The sequence below is a fragment of the Lissotriton helveticus genome, chromosome 6 (genome assembly GCF_964261635.1).
Source record: "Lissotriton helveticus chromosome 6, aLisHel1.1, whole genome shotgun sequence".
Classification (NCBI taxonomy): domain Eukaryota; kingdom Metazoa; phylum Chordata; class Amphibia; order Caudata; family Salamandridae; genus Lissotriton; species Lissotriton helveticus.
This window is the reverse complement of record NC_136067.1, coordinates 1,497,288,072-1,497,314,285: the sequence shown is the minus strand read 5'-3', so window position 1 is coordinate 1,497,314,285 and position 26,214 is coordinate 1,497,288,072. Positions and strand designations below refer to the sequence as shown.

Genomic DNA, 26,214 nt, shown 5'->3' with positions numbered 1-26,214 from the left:
TGTGGAGAGCCTGGGACTCACATCTGAGCATACCCAGCCCACTCGGGGTGAAAATTGCAAAAAACACATTTGATGGACAGAATGTAGAACAATGTCATTCATTCACCCCAGTACAAGGATCTGGGCCTAAATCCATCGTTTTTTTTGCACTCCACACCACCCTGGGTTAGACACTGGCTATATGCAAATCAGCTCTGACCCTGTGCCTCATGGGAACAGTCCAGTCCGAACTACCAAGCCATGTCTTTCCCAGACCGGAATCAAGCATCCAAGGACCGGTTTCTGGCTATCAGCCTTCATCAGCCTGGATAGCTTGACTCCAGTGGTGTGGAGAGCCTGGGACTCACGTCTGAGCATACCCAGCCCACTCTGGGTGAAAATTGCAAAAAACACAGTTGATGGACAGAATGTAGAACAATGTCATACATTCACCCCAGTACAAGGATCTGGGCCTAAATCCATTGTTTTTTTGCACTCCACACCACCCTGGGTTAGACACTGGCTATATGCAAATCAGCTCTGACCCTGTGCCTCATGGGAACAGTCCAGTCCGAACTACCAAGCCATGTCTTTCCCAGACCGGAATCAAGCATCCAAGGACCGGTTTCTGGCTATCAGCCTTCATCAGCCTGGATAGCTTGACTCCAGTGGTGTGGAGAGCCTGGGACTCACGTCTGAGCATACCCAGCCCACTCGGGGTGAAAATTGCAAAAAACACAGTTGATGGACAGAATGTAGAACAATGTCATACATTCACCCCAGTACAAGGATCTGGGCCTAAATCCATTGTTTATTTGCACTCCACACCACCCTGGGTTAGACACTGGCTATATGCAAATCAGCTCTGACCCTGTGCCTCATGGGAACAGTCCAGTCCGAACTACCAAGCCATGTCTTTCCCAGACCGGAATCAAGCATCCAAGGACCGGTTTCTGGCTATCAGCCTTCATCAGCCTGGATAGCTTGACTCCAGTGGTGTGGAGAGCCTGGGACTCACGTCTGAGCATACCCAGCCCACTCGGGGTGAAAATTGCAAAAAACACAGTTGATGGACAGAATGTAGAACAATGTCATACATTCACCCCAGTACAAGGATCTGGGCCTAAATCCATTGTTTTTTGCACTCCACACCACCCTGGGTTAGACACTGGCTATATGCAAATCAGCTCTGACCCTGTGCCTCATGGGAACAGTCCAGTCCGAACTACCAAGCCATGTCTTTCCCAGACTGGAAGCAAGCATCCAAGGACCGGTTTCTGGCTATCAGCCTTCATCAGCCTGGATAGCTTGACTCCAGTGGTGTGGAGAGCCTGGGACTCACGTCTGAGCATACCCAGCCACTCGGGGTGAAAATTGCAAAAAACACAGTTGATGGACAGAATGTAGAACAATGTCATACATTCACCCCAGTACAAGGATCTGGGCCTAAATCCATCGTTTTTTTGCACTCCACACCACCCTGGGTTAGACACTGGCTATATGCAAATCAGCTCTGACCCTGTGCCTCATGGGAACAGTCCAGTCCGAACTACCAAGCCATGTCTTTCCCAGACCGGAATCAAGCATTCAAGGACCGGTTTCTGGCTATCAGCCTTCATCAGCCTGGATAGCTTGACTCCAGTGATGTGGAGAGCCTGGGACTCACGTCTGAGCATACCCAGCCCACTCAGGGTGAAATTGCAAAAAACACAGTTGATGGACAGAATGTAGAACAATGTCATACATTCACCCCAGTACAAGGATCTGGGCCTAAATCCATCGTTTTTTTTGCACTCCACACCACCCTGGGTTAGACACTGGCTATATGCAAATCAGCTCTGACCCTGTGCCTCATGGGAACAGTCCAGTCCGAACTACCAAGCCATGTCTTTCCCAGACCGGAATCAAGCATCCAAGGACCGGTTTCTGGCTATCAGCCTTCATCAGCCTGGATAGCTTGACTCCAGTGGTGTGGAGAGCCTGGGACTCACGTCTGAGCATACCCAGCCCACTCGGGGTGAAAATTGCAAAAAACACAGTTGATGGACAGAATGTAGAACAATGTCATACATTCACCCCAGTACAAGGATCTGGGCCTAAATCCATTGTTTATTTGCACTCCACACCACCCTGGGTTAGACACTGGCTATATGCAAATCAGCTCTGACCCTGTGCCTCATGGGAACAGTCCAGTCCGAACTACCAAGCCATGTCTTTCCCAGACCGGAATCAAGCATCCAAGGACCGGTTTCTGGCTATCAGCCTTCATCAGCCTGGATAGCTTGACTCCAGTGGTGTGGAGAGCCTGGGACTCACGTCTGAGCATACCCAGCCACTCGGGGTGAAAATTGCAAAAAACACAGTTGATGGACAGAATGTAGAACAATGTCATACATTCACCCCAGTACAAGGATCTGGGCCTAAATCCTTCGTTTTTCTGCACTCCACACCACCCTGGGTTAGACACTGGCTATATGCAAATCAGCTCTGACCCTGTGCCTCATGGGAACAGTCCAGTCCGAACTACCAAGCCATGTCTTTCCCAGACCGGAATCAAGCATCCAAGGACCGGTTTCTGGCTATCAGCCTTCATCAGCCTGGATAGCTTGACTCCAGTGGTGTGGAGAGCCTGGGACTCACGTCTGAGCATACCCAGCCCACTCGGGGTGAAAATTGCAAAAAACACAGTTGATGGACAGAATGTAGAACAATGTCATACATTCACCCCAGTACAAGGATCTGGGCCTAAATCCATTGTTTATTTGCACTCCACACCACCCTGGGTTAGACACTGGCTATATGCAAATCAGCTCTGACCCTGTGCCTCATGGGAACAGTCCAGTCCGAACTACCAAGCCATGTCTTTCCCAGACCGGAATCAAGCATCCAAGGACCGGTTTCTGGCTATCAGCCTTCATCAGCCTGGATAGCTTGACTCCAGTGGTGTGGAGAGCCTGGGACTCACGTCTGAGCATACCCAGCCACTCGGGGTGAAAATTGCAAAAAACACAGTTGATGGACAGAATGTAGAACAATGTCATACATTCACCCCAGTACAAGGATCTGGGCCTAAATCCTTCGTTTTTCTGCACTCCACACCACCCTGGGTTAGACACTGGCTATATGCAAATCAGCTCTGACCCTGTGCCTCATGGGAACAGTCCAGTCCGAACTACCAAGCCATGTCTTTCCCAGACTGGAATCAAGCATCCAAGGACCGGTTTCTGGCTATCAGCCTTCATCAGCCTGGATAGCTTGACTCCAGTGGTGTGGAGAGCCTGGGACTCACGTCTGAGCATACCCAGCCCACTCGGGGTGAAAATTGCAAAAAACACAGTTGATGGACAGAATGTAGAACAATGTCATACATTCACCCCAGTACAAGGATCTGGGCCTAAATCCATTGTTTTTTGCACTCCACACCACCCTGGGTTAGACACTGGCTATATGCAAATCAGCTCTGACCCTGTGCCTCATGGGAACAGTCCAGTCCGAACTACCAAGCCATGTCTTTCCCAGACCGGAAGCAAGCATCCAAGGACCGGTTTCTGGCTATCAGCCTTCATCAGCCTGGATAGCTTGACTCCAGTGGTGTGGAGAGCCTGGGACTCACGTCTGAGCATACCCAGCCACTCGGGGTGAAAATTGCAAAAAACACAGTTGATGGACAGAATGTAGAACAATGTCATACATTCACCCCAGTACAAGGATCTGGGCCTAAATCCATCGTTTTTTTGCACTCCACACCACCCTGGGTTAGACACTGGCTATATGCAAATCAGCTCTGACCCTGTGCCTCATGGGAACAGTCCAGTCCGAACTACCAAGCCATGTCTTTCCCAGACCGGAATCAAGCATTCAAGGACCGGTTTCTGGCTATCAGCCTTCATCAGCCTGGATAGCTTGACTCCAGTGATGTGGAGAGCCTGGGACTCACGTCTGAGCATACCCAGCCCACTCAGGGTGAAATTGCAAAAAACACAGTTGATGGACAGAATGTAGAACAATGTCATACATTCACCCCAGTACAAGGATCTGGGCCTAAATCCATCGTTTTTTTTGCACTCCACACCACCCTGGGTTAGACACTGGCTATATGCAAATCAGCTCTGACCCTGTGCCTCATGGGAACAGTCCAGTCCGAACTACCAAGCCATGTCTTTCCCAGACCGGAATCAAGCATCCAAGGACCGGTTTCTGGCTATCAGCCTTCATCAGCCTGAATAGCTTGACTCCAGTGGTGTGGAGATCCTGGGACTCACGTCTGAGCATACCCAGCCCACTCGGGGTGAAAATTGCAAAAAACACAGTTGATGGACAGAATGTGGAACAATGTCATTCATTCACCCCAGTACAAGGATCTGGGCCTAAATCCATCGTTTTTTTGCACTCCACACCACCCTGGGCTAGACACTGGCTATATGCAAATCAGCTCTGACCCTGTGCCTCATGGGAACAGTCCAGTCCGAACTACCAAGCCATGTCTTTCCCAGACCGGAATCAAGCATCCAAGGGCCGGTTTCTGACTATCAGCCTTCATCAGCCTGGCTAGCTTGACTCCAGTGGTGTGGAGAGCCTGGGACTCACGTCTGAGCATACCGAGCCCACTCGGGGTGAAAATTGCAAAAAACACAGTTGATGGACAGAATGTGGAACAATGTCATACATTCACCCCAGTACAAGGATCTGGGCCTAAATCCATCGTTTTTTTGCACTCCACACCACCCTGGGTTAGACACTGGCTATATGCAAATCAGCTCTTACCCTGTGCCTCATGGGAACAGTCCAGTCCGAACTACCAAGCCATGTCTTTCCCAGACCGGAATCAAGCATCCAAGGACCGGTTTCTGGCTATCAGCCTTCATCAGCCTGGATAGCTTGACTCCAGTGGTGTGGAGAGCCTGGGACTCACGTCTGAGCATACTAAGCCACTCGGGGTGAAAATTGCAAAAAACACAGTTGATGGACAGAATGTAGAACAATGTCATACATTCACCCCAGTACAAGGATCTGGGCCTAAATCCATCGTTTTTCTGCACTCCACACCACCCTGGGTTAGACACTGGCTATATGCAAATCAGCTCTGACCCTGTGCCTCATGGGAACAGTCCAGTCCGAACTACCAAGCCATGTCTTTCCCAGACCGGAATCAAGCATCCAAGGACCGGTTTCTGGCTATCAGCCTTCATCAGCCTGGATAGCTTGACTCCAGTGGTGTGGAGAGCCTGGGACTCACATCTGAGCATACCCAGCCCACTCGCGGTGAAAATTGCAAAAAACACATTTGATGGACAGAATGTAGAACAATGTCATTCATTCACCCCAGTACAAGGATCTGGGCCTAAATCCATCGTTTTTTTGCACTCCACACCACCCTGGGTTAGACACTGGCTATATGCAAATCAGCTCTGACCCTGTGCCTCATGGGAACAGTCCAGTCCGAACTACCAAGCCATGTCTTTCCCAGACCGGAATCAAGCATCCAAGGACCGGTTTCTGGCTATCAGCCTTCATCAGCCTGAATAGCTTGACTCCAGTGGTGTGGAGAGCCTGGGACTCACGTCTGAGCATACCCAGCCCACTCGGGGTGAAAATTGCAAAAAACACAGTTGATGGACAGAATGTGGAACAATGTCATTCATTCACCCCAGTACAAGGATCTGGGCCTAAATCCATCGTTTTTTTGCACTCCACACCACCCTGGGTTAGACACTGGCTATATGCAAATCAGCTCTGACCCTGTGCCTCATGGGAACAGTCCAGTCCGAACTACCAAGCCATGTCTTTCCCAGACCGGAATCAAGCATCCAAGGGCCGGTTTCTGACTATCAGCCTTCATCAGCCTGGCTAGCTTGACTCCAGTGGTGTGGAGAGCCTGGGACTCACGTCTGAGCATACCGAGCCCACTCGGGGTGAAAATTGCAAAAAACACAGTTGATGGACAGAATGTGGAACAATGTCATACATTCACCCCAGTACAAGGATCTGGGCCTAAATCCATCGTTTTATTGCACTCCACACCACCCTGGGTTAGACACTGGCTATATGCAAATCAGCTCTGACCCTGTGCCTCATGGGAACAGTCCAGTCCGAACTACCAAGCCATGTCTTTCCCAGACCGGAATCAAGCATCCAAGGACCGGTTTCTGGCTATCAGCCTTCATCAGCCTGGATAGCTTGACTCCAGTGGTGTGGAGAGCCTGGGACTCACGTCTGAGCATACCCAGTCACTCGGGGTGAAAATTGCAAAAAACACAGTTGATGGACAGAATGTAGAACAATGTCATACATTCACCCCAGTACAAGGATCTGGGCCTAAATCCATCGTTTTTCTGCACTCCACACCACCCTGGGTTAGACACTGGCTATATGCAAATCAGCTCTGACCCTGTGCCTCATGGGAACAGTCCAGTCCGAACTACCAAGCCATGTCTTTCCCAGACTGGAATCAAGCATCCAAGGACCGGTTTCTGGCTATCAGCCTTCATCAGCCTGGATAGCTTGACTCCAGTGGTGTGGAGAGCCTGGGACTCACGTCTGAGCATACCCAGCCCACTCTGGGTGAAAATTGAAAAAAACACAGTTTATGGACAGAATGTAGAACAATGTCATTCATTCACCCCAGTACAAGGATCTGGGCCTAAATCCATCGTTTTTTTGCACTCCACACCACCCTGGGTTAGACACTGGCTATATGCAAATCAGCTGTGACCCTGTGCCTCATGGGAACAGTCCAGTCCGAACTACCAAGCCATGTCTTTCCCAGACCGGAATCAAGCATCCAAGGACCGGTTTCTGGCTATCAGCCTTCATCAGCCTGGATAGCTTGACTCCAGTGGTGTGGAGAGCCTGGGACTCACGTCTGAGCATATCCAGCCCACTCGGGGTGAAAATTGCAAAAAACACAGTTGATGGACAGAATGTAGAACAATGTCATACATTATCCCCAGTACAAGGATCTGGGCCTAAATCCATTGTTTTTTTGCACTCCACACCACCCTGGGTTAGACACTGGCTATATGCAAATCAGCTCTGACCCTGTGCCTCATGGGAACAGTCCAGTCCGAACTACCAAGCCATATCTTTCCCAGACCGGAAGCAAGCATCCAAGGACCGGTTTCTGGCTATCAGCCTTCATCAGCCTGGATAGCTTGACTCCAGTGGTGTGGAGAGCCTGGGACTCACGTCTGAGCATACCCAGCCACTCGGGGTGAAAATTGCAAAAAACACAGTTGATGGACAGAATGTAGAACAATGTCATTCATTCACCCCAGTACAAGGATCTGGGCCTAAATCCATCGTTTTTTTGCACTCCACACCAACCTGGGTTAGACACTGGCTATATGCAAATCAGCTCTGACCCTGTGCCTCATGGGAACAGTCCAGTCCGAACTACCAAGCCATGTCTTTCCCAGACCGGAATTAAGCATCCAAGGACCGGTTTCTGGCTATCAGCCTTCATCAGCCTGAATAGCTTGACTCCAGTGGTGTGGAGAGCCTGGGACTCACGTCTGAACATACCCAGCCCACTCGGGGTGAAAATTGCAAAAAACACAGTTGATGGACAGAATGTAGAACAATGTCATTCATTCACCCCAGTACAAGGATCTGGGCCTAAATCCATCGTTTTTTTGCACTCCACACCACCCTGGGTTAGACACTGGCTATATGCAAATCAGCTCTGACCCTGTGCCTCATGGGAACAGTCCAGTCCGAACTACCAAGTCATGTCTTTCCCAGACCGGAATCAAGCATCCAAGGGCCGGTTTCTGACTATCAGCCTTCATCAGTCTGGCCAGCTTGACTCCAGTGGTGTGGAGAGCCTGGGACTCACGTCTGAGCATACCGAGCCCACTCGGGGTGAAAATTGCAAAAAACACAGTTGATGGACAGAATGTAGAACAATGTCATACATTCACCCCAGTACAAGGATCTGGGCCTAAATCCATCGTTTTTTGCACTCCACACCACCCTGGGTTAGGCACTGGCTATATGCAAATCAGCTCTGACCCTGTGCCTCATGGGAACAGTCCAGTCCAAACAACCAAGCCATGTCTTTCCCAGACCGGAATCAAGCATCCAAGGACCGGTTTCTGGCTATCAGCCTTCATCAGCCTGGATAGCTTGACTCCAGTGGTGTGGAGAGCCTGGGACTCACGTCTGAGCATACCCAGCCACTCGGGGTGAAAATTGCAAAAAACATAGTTGATGGACAGAATGTAGAACAATGTCATACATTCACCCCAGTACAAAGATCTGGGCCTAAATCCATCGTTTTTTGCACTCCACACCACCCTGGGTTAGACACTGGCTATATGCAAATCAGCTCTGACCCTGTGCCTCATTGGAACAGTCCAGTCCGAACTATCAAGCCATGTCTTTCCCAGACCGGAATCAAGCATCCAAGGACCGGTTTCTGGCTATCAGCCTTCATCAGCCAGGATAGCTTGACTCCAGTGATGTGGAGAGCCTGGGACTCACGTCTGAGCATACCCAGCCCACTCGGGGTGAAAATTGCAAAAAACACAGTTGATGGACAGAATGTAGAACAATGTCATACATTCACCCCAGTACAAGGATCTGGGCCTAAATCCATCGTTTTTTTGCACTCAACACCACCCTGGGTTAGACACTGGCTATATGCAAATCAGCTCTGACCCTGTGCCTCATGGGAACAGTCCAGTCTGAACTACCAAGCCATGTCTTTCCCAGACTGGAATCATTCATCCAAGGACCGGTTTCTGGCTATCAGCCTTCATCAGCCTGGATAGCTTGACTCCAGTGGTGTGGAGAGCCTGGGACTCACGTCTGAGCATACCCAGCCCACTCGGGGTGAAAATTGCAAAAAACACAGTTGATGGACAGAATGTAGAACAATGTCATTCATTCACCCCAGTACAAGGATCTGGGCCTAAATCCATCGTTTTTTTGCACTCCACACCACCCTGGGTTAGACACTGGCTATATGCAAATCAGCTCTGACCCTGTGCCTCATGGGAACAGTCCAGTCCGAACTACCAAGCCATGTCTTTCCCAGACCGGAATCAAGCATCCAAGGGCCGGTTTCTGACTATCAGCCTTCATCAGCCTGGATAGCTTGACTCCAGTGGTTGGGAGAGCCTGGGACTCACGTCTGAGCATACCCAGCCCACTCGGGGTGAAAATTGCAAAAAACACAGTTGATGGACAGAATGTAGAACAATGTCATACATTCACCCCAGTACGAGTATGCAGAGGGTTCAATGAACCTACACAGCGGCTACTCATGCCTCTCTAGACACACAGACTCTGGGGCATATTTATGACCTAGTTTGCGTTACGTTTGCACCACTTAATGTGGTGCACGTGCGGTGAAAACTTTAAGTGAGATTTATGAAACCATGCGAGGCCACTTTGTGGAGCCCTGAGTGGCTTTGTAAATTTGGATTGAAGCAGAGAGCACAAGTTATCAAATCTGCATAAAAGAGTCTTGAAAAGGAAGTATGTTGCTTTGCTTCATATTATTCTCAGAGATTGAAGGTAGAAACTTACATAGAGCTCTAAAAGTCTGTTTTGGTAGTGAGTGGGCACAGGCGCATTTTTCGATTAGGCAGTTTGCTGATGTGGTTATATTTTAAGACTCTGAGGCTGTTTGGTGTTTTTCTGTTCACCTAAATATGCTTTGCTGCAGTAAATGTTTAGTTTTAGATTTTAGTTATTGGGTTCATTACAACTTTTCAAAATACAGTAAACTGGATGTTGTCTCTAGTGTTTGCTAAACAGTAAACAATTAGTTGCCTCAAATCATATTGGAACATCGGTTAGAAGTTCCGCTAATGTGTACAAGTTAAACTGCAGGATGTTGGAGTACACTTTGTTACTATGCATTTTTATTCTTTTTCAGAGACTTTCACATTGGGGGTGCTGTGGATGAGAAAAAACACATGGAAGGAGGAGGTGTACAGATAATGATGGGTGCAGGGTATGTATATCATGATTTAATGCTAAACAGCCTATTCACAGGGAAATACATTTACCAAATCTAGAACAGACATTTCACAATCTCCTCCTCTGGCGCTATTGTTACTCTGTTACGATTATTCAATTTCCTCTGATATCAGAAGTAACTCAAGCAATAACTTCTACTTTCACAAAGACAGAACAAAGCTTCACTCAATAACAACAATTGTGTGGGGTGTGGTTTGACTGCCTAAGTTGGCGGCCCCAACTTGGTGAGACTCCAGCTGAGCCATGAAACACCTACATTATTGTTAGATTTGGCGGTCTCTAGTTGACACAGGTCAGGACTTGTGGGAAGCAGGGACCCTCTCCTCTAGTCAGGGCAAGGGACGTACTCTTTTAAGCATTTCTAAATACACACAGTAACTCAGTGACAACACCACACATGGACACCACACCAGGGTTTGTATAAAAATAAGTTTTCTTTATATAAAAGGCTTAGCACAAGATCCAAATTACATTTCAAAATGAGGCCACAATACTATCTTAGGAAAGAGCGTTCTTTGTTACCTTTGAATATCTTTATGTCCCATGCGCTTCGCGCTGACTGTGCGGTTCTTTTTGGGGGGGATCGTATCAAAAAGAGTTAACTAAACGTTGCGGACTCTCTGGTACGGTGCGCACACAGTCACGGTGCAAATCGTACAGTACGTTTGGAAATGCGTCCGACGCGGACGAAGCGCTGGCGAAAATGAAGGCAAACCTGGGACGATGTTGGCGGCTCTCCAAGGTGGATCCGGCTCGTTGCAGGCGTCTCAGGGTGAGGCGTCGGCGTGGGACTCCGGGGGGCGATGCAGACGGTCCGGGTCTTTTGAAGCGTTCACTGCGCTAGGCGTTCACTGCGCTTAGGCGTCGGTGCGGGTCGTGCCTTCCGTAGCGGGGGCTGCTTGTCAGATGAGGACAGCGCGGCACGGGGCGGCCGGTACGTGGCGAACGGGCCAGGCTCTGAAGCGGTACAAAAGGGGGTGGTGATGGACGGAGCATCTGAATGAATCAAACACTCACACCCAGTCAACAGATCTGGGTTTAATCAATCACCGTTCTTTAGCCCACTCTGCCACCCCAGGTCAGGCATGGCCATATGCATATCAGTCTGACCCTGTGCCTCATGGGAACAGTCCAGCCCGAACTGCTCTGAAGTGCGGCGCGGTCTGTGGGATCCAAGGAGCGCAGTGCGAGGCGGCAGGTACGCTTTGTGCGTACGGGTCGTACTTCGCCTGGCGATGTGCTCCGATCCTGACTTCCAGCGGTGGGAGCGGCGAGGCGAGCAGTGCGGCTCATAAGGGGGAGGAGGAAGTAGAGTGCTGGCGGCCCTGGCGGGACGGAGCGAACACGGCTCGGTTGGAGCGGAGTCACCCGTTGCGGGCGGCCAGGCATAGGCTTCACAGCCAACGGGTGGACGAGGTGCACTGCGATCGCGGCTTCAGCGACAGGGAAGATCGTGCAAAGTCCAGCAGCTTTGTTAGGGAAGGCAAGAGGAGTCCAATAATCCTTGGACTCCGTTCAGGGGGCAAGCTCACTCACAAGCCCTTGAAGATAGTTGAAGTACAAGCAGAATAAAGTCTCTCCAGTCCTTTCCTCTCCTTTCACAGCAAGGCAACCACTGCAGGCCAGTCCCCCAGGTCAGGGACAGTACTCTTCCTTGCAGCTTTCCCAGTTACTTCCTGTCGGGCAGAGGTTCTTCTTGGTTCAAGCAGGATCTAATTTCTTAGGAGCAGGGCTCCTATATTTATACTACAAATCTTTTGTTCTTTGAGGCCAGGGGGCCTTTGCCTAGTTCAGTCCAGTTCTTGATCACTTTGTTGACATGAGGCTGCCTTCTTCTTTCAGGGTGCAGGGCAGAGACATCAGACGCTCCACAGGAGGTGGAGCCAGCATTGTGGTGGCAGAGCACAGCCCTATTCAGAGTCATTGGGCACTCCTCCCACCCATCCTGGTGTAATCTTCCTATTCACCACCTGGCTGCCCAGCCTGTCTCCTGGAATTCCCCAGCACTGTCACACACAGAAACCAGACAGCAGATACACATCCTAGCAGAGGCGGGCTGAAAAGGTTAGGCAAGCAAATACCAATTTTCTAAAAGTGGTATTTGCAAACACAGAACATTAAAATAAACTTTACTAAAAGATGTATTTTATTATTCTGAGTTCAGGTATACTAAACTCTAATTTCTACCATGTTCCCTGAGTCTGTTAGGATCATAGGATGTAACAATTCCAACAGCCCGTTCTGGCCTTTGAGAACAGGTAGCCTTCCAATAGTGAAAAACGAAAATGACTGTAATTCACTATTAGGACATGCCACACACATCAGGGCTTGTCTTACCTTAAGCTTACAATGCACCCTGCCCTTGGGCCTACCATAGGGGTGACTAATATGAAGTTAAGGGAAGGTTTAGGGACTGACAAGTGGGTGCACTTGCCCAGTCAGCATGACAGTACCAGACTGCACGCAGGTTCTGCAATGGCTGACCTTAGACACATTTTACCAGGCTGCTTCTGTGGGTGGCACAACCAGTGCTGCAAGCCCACTAGCGGTACAAAAGGGGGTGGTGATGGACGGAGCATCTGGACCAATCAAACACTCACAACCAGTCAAAAGATCTGGGTTTGATCCATGACCGTTCTTTAGCCCTCTCTGCCACCCCAGTTCAGACATGGCTATATGCAAATCAGTCTGACCCTGTGCCTCATGGGAACAGTCCAGCCCGAACTGTCAAGCCATGCCTTCCCTGGACCGGAAACAAGCTTCTGAGGACCGGTTTCTGGCATTACAACCGTCTTCAGCCCGGCTTGCTTGAATCCAGTGGCAAAGTGAGCAAAGGTGAGGTTCCGTGAAAATCGTTACGGTGTTTTGGGCCTTGCCGAATATGGACGAGTTTGGTATCTATGAACCGTAAATGGCGAGTTCGGTAAGTGTACGCGTTTTCACTACACTACCTGGCATGGTTCGCCTCATTTACGTGTTTCTACATCTGAACCCTTGGGTTCCATTTTGGATACGGCATTCATTTTGTTTCTTGCCCTCACGTAGTCAGTGAACAGGCAAGTGTCCGCATCGTGACCTGTTAGTTCCCAAGCCATACGGAAGACGCATATTCCTTTCATGCGTCTTTATGACCGGAGGAATGACACTGCAGAGGCAAATGGCTCAGCTTGAGGGTAATCTTGTCGTACCGGCCTATTGTTTCAGCCATGCACGTGCTGAGATCAAGCTCTTTGATCCTATGATCATGTTTCCAATATTACCCCCACACTCTTTCTTTGGGTGTGCCTGACTTCCTAGCAGCTGTTCTTGTCTCTTTTCTCTTGCTTATTTACAACTCAAGTGGAATGTACCTAATGGTGGGAAGATGTGCTTTTACAGTTGGAACTGGTGATGTTAATGTAATTATGTTCCGGGGTTCTGAATACATGAAAGCGATCCTTTTGAATTTTACTGTGGGAACTGAGCTGTAACCTTTTGCTTACATATTGTGCAATGACAAGATCTTGTATAAAAGAGAGCGACACACAAATGCAATTTGAAGCAGACTCTTGGAACCTACACTCTGTTGTACTTCCCATGACTTTTGCATCCCTGCAGTAATAAACGCTGATCTTTGACGCCGAAGGAAGTCTCCCGTGTCTCTGTCTTTAGTGCGCCAGAACAGGTATCCCACGAAGGTTTAAGGTGTTGTTCCCTGGCACCGCTGGGCCTTAAATAGTCCAGTCCTTCAGTTGGCGCCCAACGCGGGGCGACATCGGCGGTACCGGCCCAAAGCCTGACGATTGTGAGGAACTTCGTGTGAAATCTCCGAGGAAAAGGTGCACCCCGCTTCATCGATCCTGTTGTCGAAATAAGTGGTCCGAAGATTTTTTTCCCGCGAAGATTCCCGCCTCCTGACGGCTGTGACGGACCGATGCCCTGACTGTCGACCTGTTTTCGACGCCTGGCGTAGACCTTTCGTACAGCGAGACGATAGACGGGCCTTCCTGGTGACGCCATTGAAGCTCTCAGTTAAGTATTTGTGGGTCGCTCCCAGTCCTTAGTTGTTGTTTCAGCTTGTTGAAGCTTTGTTGTTTGCATGGTTCCATTGCATTTGTGGTTCTTTGTTGTTGGTCCTTAGTTTTTATTTGACAATTGCAATTGCCAAAAACCGAGGGTTTTGTGTTCCACGAAGGATTAGTGCTTCGGTAACCCTTGAAGTTTGATACTAGGTTAGTGTGCACGATGCCTAGCCATAGTGGATTTCTTGGTCTTTTTAAATGTTGCAACAAGGATTCCCGGTTGGAGGACTCGTGTCCGATACCTCCAGTTGGAACTCCGATATATGAGCTCTATAGTCGACATGGTGTGGGTCCTATTATTTATAATAAATATTGGGTCCGTTACACGAAAAAAGATGGTGTCCTTAGTTGGCCACCGCATGGAAGTTTTGAACTTACGATTTTAGATAATCTTGAAGCTAAATTATTCAAAAGGAAAGCTAGACCAGCTATGTTTGATTCTTTTCGGTTGTGGCGTAAAGAGGCCAAGCAGAAAGAAATCAAACAGCTTAAAAAGGACCGAAGAGAAGGTTTCGTTCCGATAATGCAAGTTGTACAACAATATCAGCGAGATAAAGAAGAAAAAGAAATAGAAGTTTCCACTAGACTACATCATATGAGGATAGACAAATGTTATCCGGTTTTTCCAACTAGTCAGGATAAGAAAGAAGAGGATTCGAAGGAGGATCCCCTGTTAGCGTATTTGATGAAATCGCCACCTCCTTATGCACAGGGTGCTACGGCCCCTGTAGTTCCTCCTATAGTTCCACCTGTTGTTCCTCCGGTTGTCCCTCCTGTTGTTCCGGCGGCTGCGGGTCAGCCCGTTGTTGGTCCCACGTTTGTCGCACCACCTGTCTCTATTCCTACTGCTCCTTTGACTGTACCCTCTCTGCCTCTTGTCCCTGCCACCCCGACTACCTTGCCTGCTTCTGCTGTGTCTGCCTTCACTTCAAACGTTGTGGCTCCTGCTCTCCTTTCTCCTTCTGTTCGTAATCGTATCCCTAACACTGTTGCTACCCTTTATTCACCGCTTTCTGGTCAGTTATTTCCATCCGATACTTCTGAAACTCCCCAAAGACGGAGTCAGATCCCTAGTGGGAGGGAAAAAGAGACGCTAGTGACAATGGCACATAGGTGGATAAGACATCCTGCCAACTACCCTCCACGCATGGTTTTTGAGACGTTTTCTCAGTTTAATGAGCCTACACAGAGATTCGTGTTCGAAGAAATGTGTAACTTTTTGAGGGAAGAATGGTATAATAACGATTTAGATAACGTACCGCCCGATATGGTTGAACTTCAGAGTCAATTTTCGAGCGGTATGATTGTAGGTGGAGATGTACGACGTGCCTTAGAGCAACTGTTAGCCCTTAGGTCGACAGTGCATTCTCGAGTGGCGTTTGATGACGACTCTGAGAATTGGAAAGCGGCTCCTGGTCAGTACCCTATGAGAGAGGTTCCGCCAGTATGGATGCCAGGTGATCCTGGTGCTGCCCCCCCGATCCCTCCGCATTTCCAAAGAGTTTGGATACACCTCCCATGGAAGCGATCAGAAGTCTTAGAAGTCAAACAGTCCTTACCTGATCCACGCAAAAATCCGGCGGGTTACTACAAGGAGTTGTCTCAATTAGTAGATGCGACTATTATGAACCTTGTCGACATCGACATGCTGTTTGGAAATGTTGTACCACAGCCCGTTTGGGCGAAAATTCGTCAGGAAAATCATGCGAATGAGTTAGGCGGCGATTGGGCTGCAATAATAGCGGCCGATGGCCGACAAGTTGGTGGGGCTAAGCCAGAGCAGGTAATTTCGGATCTGCCCCAGAGAATAATTACGTTCATGAAAACGCTTATGCCGGCGATGAGGGTAAACTGGGATAAATTAGCAGCTTGTAAGCAGAAGAAGGACGAGAGTGTCTCCGATTTCTTTACTAGATTCGAAGAGGCATTTGTCGATCATAGTGGTCAGGATATGGGCACTGAGGGAGGCCAACGGTTGTTTGTTGACAAATTCGTGTTGAATTTGTTGCCAGAACTATGCAACAAATTGAAAAATTCAGAAAGTGCATGGGCTGTTTCAACCACGGCACAAATATTAGCAACGGCTCAATATTATGAGAATAGGGAAAAAGAAGAAAGTGATCGTGTAGATAAAAAAACGAAGGAGCTGAAAACGAAGGTTTTGTTGCAGCAAGCGTATCCTCCGCGTTCAAATCACACTGATTTACAACAGCAATATAGACCACAATCACAATCCTCCAGAATACAGTCACGTCCTGACTCCTCTGACTTTAGATCTATGCTTGGGTATAACCAATGTGCATATTGTAGAAGAGAGGGACATATAAAATACGACTGTCCCGCTTTGCGTGACCGTCTGAATGGTGTGTCATCACGAGGAAGCCGTGGTGGTCCTCAGCAGGCATCTCGAGGTAGAGGCCGCGGTACCATTCACAATCAGAACGATCGCCCTCAGAATTCATCAGATACGAATAATTGTTTTGACCAACGGAATACGGGGTCAGTTAGATCTACACAATATCATGTGGACGACTACTACGTTGAACATGAAACTGTTGCAAACGATCATTACTAGGACAGCCACCGACAAAGAGAGGGAGTAGTATCAGTTCCGGTTGATCAGAGCGGGCCTTACGTCGCAGTTGCTACATCTGGCGTAGTCGAGCCTTTTCTGTTAGACACTGGTGCAACGAAAAGTTCCATCATGCATTCGAAACTCCCTGGCGCAACTTTGTCTGGCTTAACAAATGTTTCCGTTGGATTCTCTGGCGCCCCGGTTAGAAATCCTGTCTCCAGCCCTTTGCCCCTCACTATCGGTCCTCGTGAGTTGTAGGCTCCACTGATTCTATCTACTGGTTGTGGTGAGAATCTTTTGGGCTTGGATTTGTTAAAACGGTTATATGCGACATTGTACTGCTCCCCTGAAGGAGTGGAGCTTACATTAGGTCGAAGAGTAATCTCTCCTATGTACTTGTCGATCGATAAACTCCCACCGGAATTGAGCTCCCTTCCTGCGTCTCTATGGGCCACAGGTCCCAATGACGTGGGTCTCTTGGACATCCCACCCTATATGATCAAGCTGAAACCAAATGTGCGACTGCCACGTATACCACAGTATCGTATCTCCATTGAGGGAGAACGGGCGCTATTAGCGATTGTACACGACCTGATCAAAAAGGATTTAGTTGAAGAAACTCGAGGAAATGTGTGTAATAGTCCTGTACTACCAATTTTAAAACGCACTGATCCATCTAAACCTCCTGTGTACCGTTTCATAATCGATTTGAGAGAGGTGAATAAAATCGTGATTCCACAATTTCCCGTGGTCCCTGATATCACCACTTTGCTAACCCTGATTCCAGCTTCTGCCTCCTGGTTCACGGTGATCGACCTAAAGAATGCTTTCTTTAGTATCCCGATTGCTGAGGAAAGCAGAGACCTATTCGGATTCTCATTAGGTGGTCTCAGTTTTAGACTGAAACGTGCACCACAGGGCTATTGTGAGAGTCCGTCTATCTACAGTCAAGCCCTTAAAAGTCAACTTGATTCATTTGTGTTACCGGCAGGCGCAGCCTTGATTCAGTACGTTGACGACCTGTTGGTAGCTGCTGATACCGAAGATATTTGTAGAACTACTACAGTATCGTTGTTGCGGCATATATGTGACTTACATCACAAGGTGTCACCATCAAAGCTGCAATATTGTTGCCAAGAAGTAACCTACTTAGGTCACTTATTGTCAAAAGAAGGGAGAAGGTTGACCCCAGAGAGAATTGCAGCGATTTCTCGAATGACTGTGCCTAAAACTCAGAGAGATGTACGTGCCTTTCTAGGTATTACGTCATACTGCAGACAATGGATCCCAAATTTTTCACTCTTGGCGAAACCATTGTTAGCTCTCACCTGCAAGGATGTTCCGACTCCTTTGCCATGGACTGAAGAGTGTCAAAAAGGTTTTTCTGAATTACGTGATGCCTTGTGTTCAGCTCCTGTGTTAGGTACTCCTGATTACAGTAAGCCGTTTACACTGTACGTTCACGAGAGGGATGGTTGTGCGTTGAGTGTTCTGGCGCAACAATTTGGTGACAAACAGCGTCCCTGCGCATATTTTTCTTCGACCTTAGACCCAGTAGCTAGAGCTCTGCCGAGTTGTTTAAGAGCAACAGCGGCAGCTGCGGCGTCCATTCGACAGTCCGCAGGTCTGGTCATGGATAATATGCTTACGGTGATGGTTCCGCATGCAGTTGACACTCTCTTAAACCGAACGAAAACTCAACATTTGACGAGCGCAAGGTTGTCTGGGTATGAGCTGACGTTACTGGCTAGTCATATACGGATAAAAAGGTGTAATGTGTTGAATCCAGCAACATTATTGCCGATCAACACAGAGTCAAGTGATGTAGCATCACATGACTGTTATCTAAGAACTGAGGAAGAAACGAAGGGTCGTATCGACCTAAAAGATACTCCATTGGTAGATCCCGATGGTACTTTGTATGTTGACGGTTCCTGTTTTAAGTTACCGAATGGTGATGTGACGACTGCGTATGCTGTAGTGACGTTGAGTACGATTGTGGAAACTGCGAGATTGAGTCAGAACTCGGCCAAGGCAGCTGAGTTGGTCGCCTTGACAAGAGCGTGTGTGTTGTCCAGAGGGAAGCGGATGAATGTGTTTACAGACAGCCAGTATGCTTTTGGTGTGGCACACAGTTTTGGGCGATTGTGGAAAGAAAGAGGATTCTTAACGTCGCATGGCACGAAGATTCAGCATGGACAGCTTGTGAATGACCTTTTAGGTGCACTCACATTGCCTAAGCAGGTGGCCATAATTAAATGTAGTGCGCATCGAAAAGTGACGGATGATGTTGGTCGTGGTAATGCGTTTGCAGACGAAACTGCTAAAGAGACAGCTAGAAATCTGACAAATCGAATGTACGTTGCGAATTCAGTAAGATGGCCAGCAGAAACTAGCATGTGTGAGGACACAGTGGAGAGTGTCAAGGAAATACAGAATGAGGCCACTGAAATGGAAAAGACTAAGTGGAAAGAAAGCACGGGAAAGTTAGACGAGAATGGATGTTGGGTTGACTTGTCAGAGAAACAGAGATGGATGTTACCGGATGCATACGTGCTTGCTGTTGTTACAATGGCCCATGGCACAGCACATATTAGCTCGAAGGGCATATGCAAGTTGTTGTCTCCTGTATGGAAGAATGATGGGATTACTAAATGTGCAGAGAGAGTGGTTAAGAATTGCATGGTATGTTTGATGCATAATCCCGGCAAGGGCACCCCCACTCTACCTGGTCATTTTGCCCCTCCTACATGTCCTTTCGAAGTTATCCAATTGGACTTCATCCATATGGAGAGATGCAACAATTTGAAGTATGTGTTGGTTGTAGTATGTGCGTTCTCCAGATGGATTGAAGCTTACCCTCTTAAGGATAATACTGCTCTATCCACAGCTAAAATTCTGCTCAAAGAGTATTTCCCCAGGTACGGCATGCCTCGGATTGTATGGTCGGACAACGGAAGTGAGTTTGTGGGAAGTGTGATGAAGAGTGTGTGTCGTGGTTTGGGTATAGTACAGAAATTCCATAGTGCTAATCATCCCCAGTCAGCGGGTTTGGTGGAAGGATACAATGGCACCCTGAAACTAAAACTTGCTAAAGTTCAGGCAACAACTGGTTTATCATGGCCCGACGCTCTGCCTCTAGCTCTCTTATCGACCAGGGCTACTGTACACTCTCGAGTAGGGCTCAGCCCATATGAGATTGTGTTCGGCCGTCCTGCGAACATTTGGGGGGTTCCAAGGCCTAAAGAATTGAACAGACTTGAATATCCAATGTTAATCGACTATCTATATGATCTGACTGCTAAATTGAGTTTGATTCATCAACAGGTCTTTGAGGCTCTGCCGTCACAAACAGAGGGTCCTGGTCACCGGCTGCAACCAGGGGACTGGGTCCTCACCCGTATCTTCGGACGAAAACGAAACCTTGAGCTGAGGTTTGTGGGACCCTTCCAGGTGCTACTGGCAACAAGGACGGCGGTTCGGCTGGAGGGACGGAAGCATTGGGTACATGCCACCCACACCAAGAAAGTCCCGTTTCCTTTGCCGGCGGATACTTGGATAAAAAAGGGCTTTTCCTCGTCCGAGACCGACGCTCCACTACGCTTTGTCCCATTCAGCGAAGCTCAGCCCATATCTGACACCCTTGTTGACTCCCCTCAAACAATTTCCCTTCCTTCAACACTGGGAAATACAAGTACTGAACAATTGCCTGGACCTTCGAACACTTGTTCGCCATCCAATCCACTGTTTGAAGATCAGACTCAACCCCGAAGAAGTCGATACTCTCTTCGACCGCGCGTTAAGGACAAATAAAAGAGTTCTATTTTATTCCCTTTTTGAAATTTACAGTACCCCTTACCGTTGTCATGAACACTGTGGACATTATGTAGTGTATATATGTTGAGAGATTCAACAGGACCCTGAAAGGGATGATTCATGGACTAGGATTGCAGACCCTACTCTCCTACAATATACCTTTTCTTTTCCTGCAGCAAAGAGACTATTATTGACTTTGATTCTAATTCATTTAACCTATCATCTGGGTTGACCGTAGGGCCGTGCGGGTACTTCCTCCTGTTTAGCAGCTATCGACACTAGGTCGGTTTCTTTTGTCGATTTCTGGGAACTCCTGGGAATTGGCAATCGCTACTCAGAACGAAGTGCGTCAAGAACGTCACGGACGGTTTCGTTTAGAGGATGGACTTCTCGAAGCTGTCGGAAAAAGAGAGAATGTTGGCGCAAGGATTAGAAGTGTTTCGTACAAAGTGTTTTCTATTCAAGATCTTTATGTTGTTCCTAACCGTTTCAATGCTACTGGTGGGTGGAGTATATTTTGGGATTCAATTATTATTACCTTCCATTTCACCTACTCCTCCTTTCTACAACCTGAATTTCGCTTCCACCGTTTCTCCACATTCTTTTCACTTACTGCCCCAACATGAGCAAGTCAGACGTGCGGAATTTAGAAACAATTCCTTTGTGCAACTTTTGCATCAGCATCAGTTGGTGGTAAATACTACAAATTGTTGGGTGTGTGGGCTAATGCCGCATACCATGGACAGGGGTATTCCATATTTGGTTCTCCCGTACAGCCCCCAAGGGTCAGTTCGGGCATTCCAAATCATGTTCCGTAGTGCACTAGATTCCTACCCCCATCGAGAGCCACGCTCAGCAAGCTTTGGTCCTGGCCCGTACCATAAGTCTCTGGCGACAGCGATTGCTGATCTAGATAGAGACATTTTTGATGCTACGCTCATCCCAAAGGAGGAAGTGCAGGCCTACAAGTACCTTAGTGAGGCTGAGTATAGTATATCAGTGGGTGATAGACAGCTTAAAAGCTCACCTCCAATATGGATTGTACCTCACCTAGGCCACTTTTGTCTGCAAGGTCGTGGCCGAAATCAAAGAGCCCAGCTTGGGAAGAGTGCTTGTGTGGATACTTACGTTCTACCGATGCTTTCTTCCCCTGTCCTTCTGACTGCCAAGGGTACCTATTTTGTATGTTATGACCGAGCATATACGTGGTTACCACACGACTTCTCAGGTACCTGCTATATTGCAAATCTCTTGCCCCCGACTTTCACTGTTGCCGCCGACTATCACAAAACCAGAGTTGTGAGAGGTGTCATTAGTAAAGAGGATACTTCGGGTCAAGAAGCAGGAGACTTCTTCAAGGGTTTCCTACCGTTTTGGGGCCCGATGGTCAATAGCAGGAATCTGAGACAGTTAACTCATGTAGTGGAGTCAACTGCTAACATAACTGCAAGTGCCCTTGGTAATCTGACAGCGGAGCTTCAAGCGGACAGGCTCATGACGTTACAGAACCGTATGGTTCTAGACGTTGTTCTAGCGGATAGAGGTGGGGTGTGTAAGGTCATCCATTCGAGCTGCTGCATATTCATACCTGATAACGCTCCAACGGTTTATCAAGCCATCTCCCAGTTGCACAAAATCTCGGAGTCCATACACGTGGACGAGGGAGATTGGACGCTTCTAGGATGGTTTTGGGGTCTAATGTCAACTTGGGGTTGGAAGATTCTGATGATTATAAGGGTTGTCATGACATTTCTGTTCACGTGTTGTCTTTGTGTACAGTGTGGTCCTGCCTTATGTGGCCTTTGTGCTACAACGTGTATAAGAAGGCCATCTGTTTCCAGAGAGGCATTGATGGATAGAATAATGTTTCAGCAACACCTGAATGATCTGATGAATATCGAGATCGACTCTGATTTCGACTAGTGCTTGCCTACATGAGGGCAAAAGGAGCGTCTGAGGTTCCGTGAAAATCGTTACGGTATTTTGGGCCTTGCCGAATATGGACGAGTTTGATATCTATGAACCGTAAATGGCGAGTTCGGTAAGTGTACGCATTTTCACTACACTACCTGGCATGGTTCGCCTCATTTACGTGTTTCTACATCTGAACCCTTGGGTTCCATTTTGGATACGGCATTCATTTTGTTTCTTGCCCTCACGTAGTCAGTGAACAGGCAAGTGTCCGCATCGTGACCTGTTAGTTCCCAAGCCATACGGAAGACGCATATTCCTTTCATGCGTCTTTATGACCGGAGGAATGACACTGCAGAGGCAAATGGCTCAGCTTGAGGGTAATCTTGTCGTACCGGCCTATTGTTTCAGCCATGCACGTGCTGAGATCAAGCTCTTTGATCCTATGATCATGTTTCCAATATTACCCCCACACTCTTTCTTTGGGTGTGCCTGACTTCCTAGCAGCTGTTCTTGTCTCTTTTCTCTTGCTTATTTACAACTCAAGTGGAATGTACCTAATGGTGGGAAGATGTGCTTTTACAGTTGGAACTGGTGATGTTAATGTAATTATGTTCCGGGGTTCTGAATACATGAAAGCGATCCTTTTGAATTTTACTGTGGGAACTGAGCTGTAACCTTTTGCTTACATATTGTGCAATGACAAGATCTTGTATAAAAGAGAGCGACACACAAATGCAATTTGAAGCAGACTCTTGGAACCTACACTCTGTTGTACTTCCCATGACTTTTGCATCCCTGCAGTAATAAACGCTGATCTTTGATGCCGAAGGAAGTCTCCCGTGTCTCTGTCTTTAGTGCGCCAGAACAGGTATCCCACGAAGGTTTAAGGTGTTGTTCCCTGGCACCGCTGGGCCTTAAATAGTCCAGTCCTTCAAAGGACTCACGTCTGAGCATACCCTGCCACACTTATGGCGGCCAAAGCGCTACAAAAGGGGGTGGTGATGGACGGAGCATCTGAATCAATCAAACACTCACACCCAGTCAAAAGATCTGGGTTTGATCCATCACCGTTCTTTAGCCCACTCTGCCACCCCAGTTCAGACATGGCTATATACAAATCAGTCTGACCCTGTGCCTCATGGGAACAGTCCAGCCCGAACTGCCAAGCCATGCAAAGTGACCAAGGGACTCACGTCTGAGCATACCCTGCCACACTTATGGCGGCCAAAGCGGTACAAAAGGGGGTGGTGAGTACCTTGCTCACTTTGCCACTGGATTCAAGCAAGCCGGGCTGAAGACGGCTGTAATGCCAGAAACCGGTCCTCGGAAGCTTGTTTCCGTTCCAGGGAAGGCATGTCTTGGCAGTTCGGGCTGGACTGTTCCCATGAGGCACAGGGTCAGACTGATTTGCCGGGGAATGGACCACCTCAACAGCTTTGGATTCTCACCCCTCATTTGCATCAACCACCTGAGGGGCCTGTGGTCTGTCTGAACCCGGAAGTGTGTCCCAAACAGGTAGGGTCTTAGCTTTTTCAGTGCCCAGACCACAGCAAAAGCCTCACGCTCAATTGCACTCCACCTCTGTTCCCGTGGAAGAAACCTCCTACTGATGAAGGCCACAGGTTGGTCCCAGTCCTCCTCAGTCATCTGTGAGAGAACAGCCCCTACACCATGGTCTGAAGTGTCTGTCTACACAAGGAACTCTTTGGAGAAGTTTGGTGCCAGGAGCACGGGCGCCGTGCACATGGCAGTTTTCAGGGTGTCAAAAGCTTTCTGACAGGTGTCAGTCCAAATCACTTTCTTTGGCTGCTTCTTCGAAGTCAGCTCTGTCAAGGGTGCAACAATGTTGCCATACCCCTTGACAAACCTCCTGTAGTACCCGGTGAGTCCTAGGAAGTCCCTCACCTCTGTCTTGGTTTTGGGGGGTTCCCAAGCCAGGATGGTTTCAATCTTGGGCTGGAGGGGCGCCACCTGGCCGCTCCCAACTTGGTGTCCCAAGTACACTACAGAACCCTGCCCGATCTGGCACTTGCTGGCCTTGATTGTGATGCCTGCCTTGCGCAGTGCCATCAACACCTCCCAGAGGTGGCGCAAATGTTCTTCCCATGTGACACTGAACACTGCGATGTCATCCAGGTAGGCGGCACTGAACTCATGCGGCCCAACCAACACCTGGTTGACCAACCTCTGAAAGGTGGCAGGGGCATTCTTCATCCCAAATGGCATAGCCCGGAACTGGAAATGCCCATCTGATGTGGAGAATGCTGACCTCTCTTTTGCCCCATCAGTCAAGGTGATCTGCCAGTACCCAGACGTTAAGTCAAACGTGCTGAGGTACCGGGCAGCCCCTAACCGATCAATGAGCTCATCAGCTCTGGGGATGGGGTGCGCGTCAGTTTTGGTGACTGAATTGAGTCCTCTGTAGTCCACACAGAACCGGAGTTCGGGTGTGGCACCCGGTGCTGCAGCCTTTGGGACCAAGACCACTGGGCTGGCCAAAGGACTGCTGGAGAACTCAATCACCCCATGAGCAAGCATCTTTAAGACCTACTCTTTGATGCAAGCCCTGACCCTCTCAGTTACCCTGTAAGCCTTGTGCTTCATAGGTAGACTGTCTCCTGTATCCACATCATGGACGCACCAATCTGTGACACTAGGAACCAGGGAGAACAGATCAGAAAACTGTCCCAGCAGCTGGCGGCAGTCATTCTGTTGCTCAGGGGTCAGGGTGGGAGAGAGGTTAACTCCATCCACTGACCCATCTTGCTCTGTGGCTACCAGGAGGCCAGGGAGAGGCTCAGTCTCCTCCTCCATTCCATCATCTGTTGCCAAGAGCATGCACACTTCGGACCTCTCCAAGTGGGGCTTAAGGCGGTTGACATGTAGGACCCTCAAGGGGTTCCTAGGAGACTGCAAGTCCACCAAATAGGTGACAGGACTCTTGCGCTCCACAACCTCAAAGGGGCCTGTCCACTTATTATGGAGTGCACAAGGCTCCACGGGGGCCAAGACCCACACCTTCTGTCCTGGCTGAAGCTCTACCAGAGTGGCATTCTGGTCGTACCAACGCTTCATCTCCTGTCTGGCTTCCAGTTTTGCCCCAGCAAGTTTCCTGAAACACCTAGTCTGGTTCCTGAAGGCCAGCATGAAGCTATATACATTCTGGGGAGGTTTCCTGGGAGATTGCTCCCAGCCTTCCTTGACCAGACTTAGAGGTCCTCTCATTGGGTGGCCATACAGGAGCTCAAAGGGACTGAACCCTAGAACCTTCTGTGGCACCTCACGGTAAGCAAAGAGCAGGCATGGCAAGAGGATGTCCCACTTACTCCTCATAGGTTCCTCCAGACCCATAATCATGCCCTTCAGAGTTCGGTTGAATCTCTCAAACAACCCATTTCCTTGGGGGTGGTAGGGTGTGGTGAGTTTGTAGGTTACACCACACTCTTGCCAAAGGGATTTCATATACTTGGATAAGAAATGGGTACCCCGGTCAGACACCACCTCTAGAGGGAATCCCACTCTGTAGAAAATTCCCATCAGTGCACGTCCCACCACGGGGGCCGTCACTGTCCTGAGAGGGATGGCTTCCGGGTACCGGGTAACATGGTCCACCAGGACCAGAATAAACCTGTTACCCATGGCTGTCCTGGGGTACAGTGGCCCCACAATGTCAATTTCCTCTCGCTGGAATGGTTTACTGACTACAGGGAATGGCTGGAGAGGAGCCTTCTGCTTCCTCCCACTCTTTCCACTTGCCTGGCAAGTCTGACAGGTCCTACAGTGGGCGTCTGAGTTCCCTCTGCATTTGAGGCCAATAAAAGTGGGTGACAAGCCTTTCATAGGTCTTGCCCTGCCCCAAATGCCCTTCCAATGGCACATCGT

The 26,214-nt window shown here is 48.7% G+C and overlaps 1 protein-coding gene across 1 annotated transcript in view; it reads left to right on the top strand.

The window, feature by feature from the left end:
- LOC144762755 (uncharacterized) overlaps positions 1–26,214 on the top strand; it is an 842,179-nt gene that overhangs the window by 712,835 nt on the left and 103,130 nt on the right. The window contains exon 33 of the mRNA XM_078648006.1: positions 9,863–9,940. Coding sequence (XP_078504132.1) covers positions 9,863–9,940 — 78 coding nt within the window. The remainder of the gene's footprint in view (positions 1–9,862; positions 9,941–26,214) is intronic.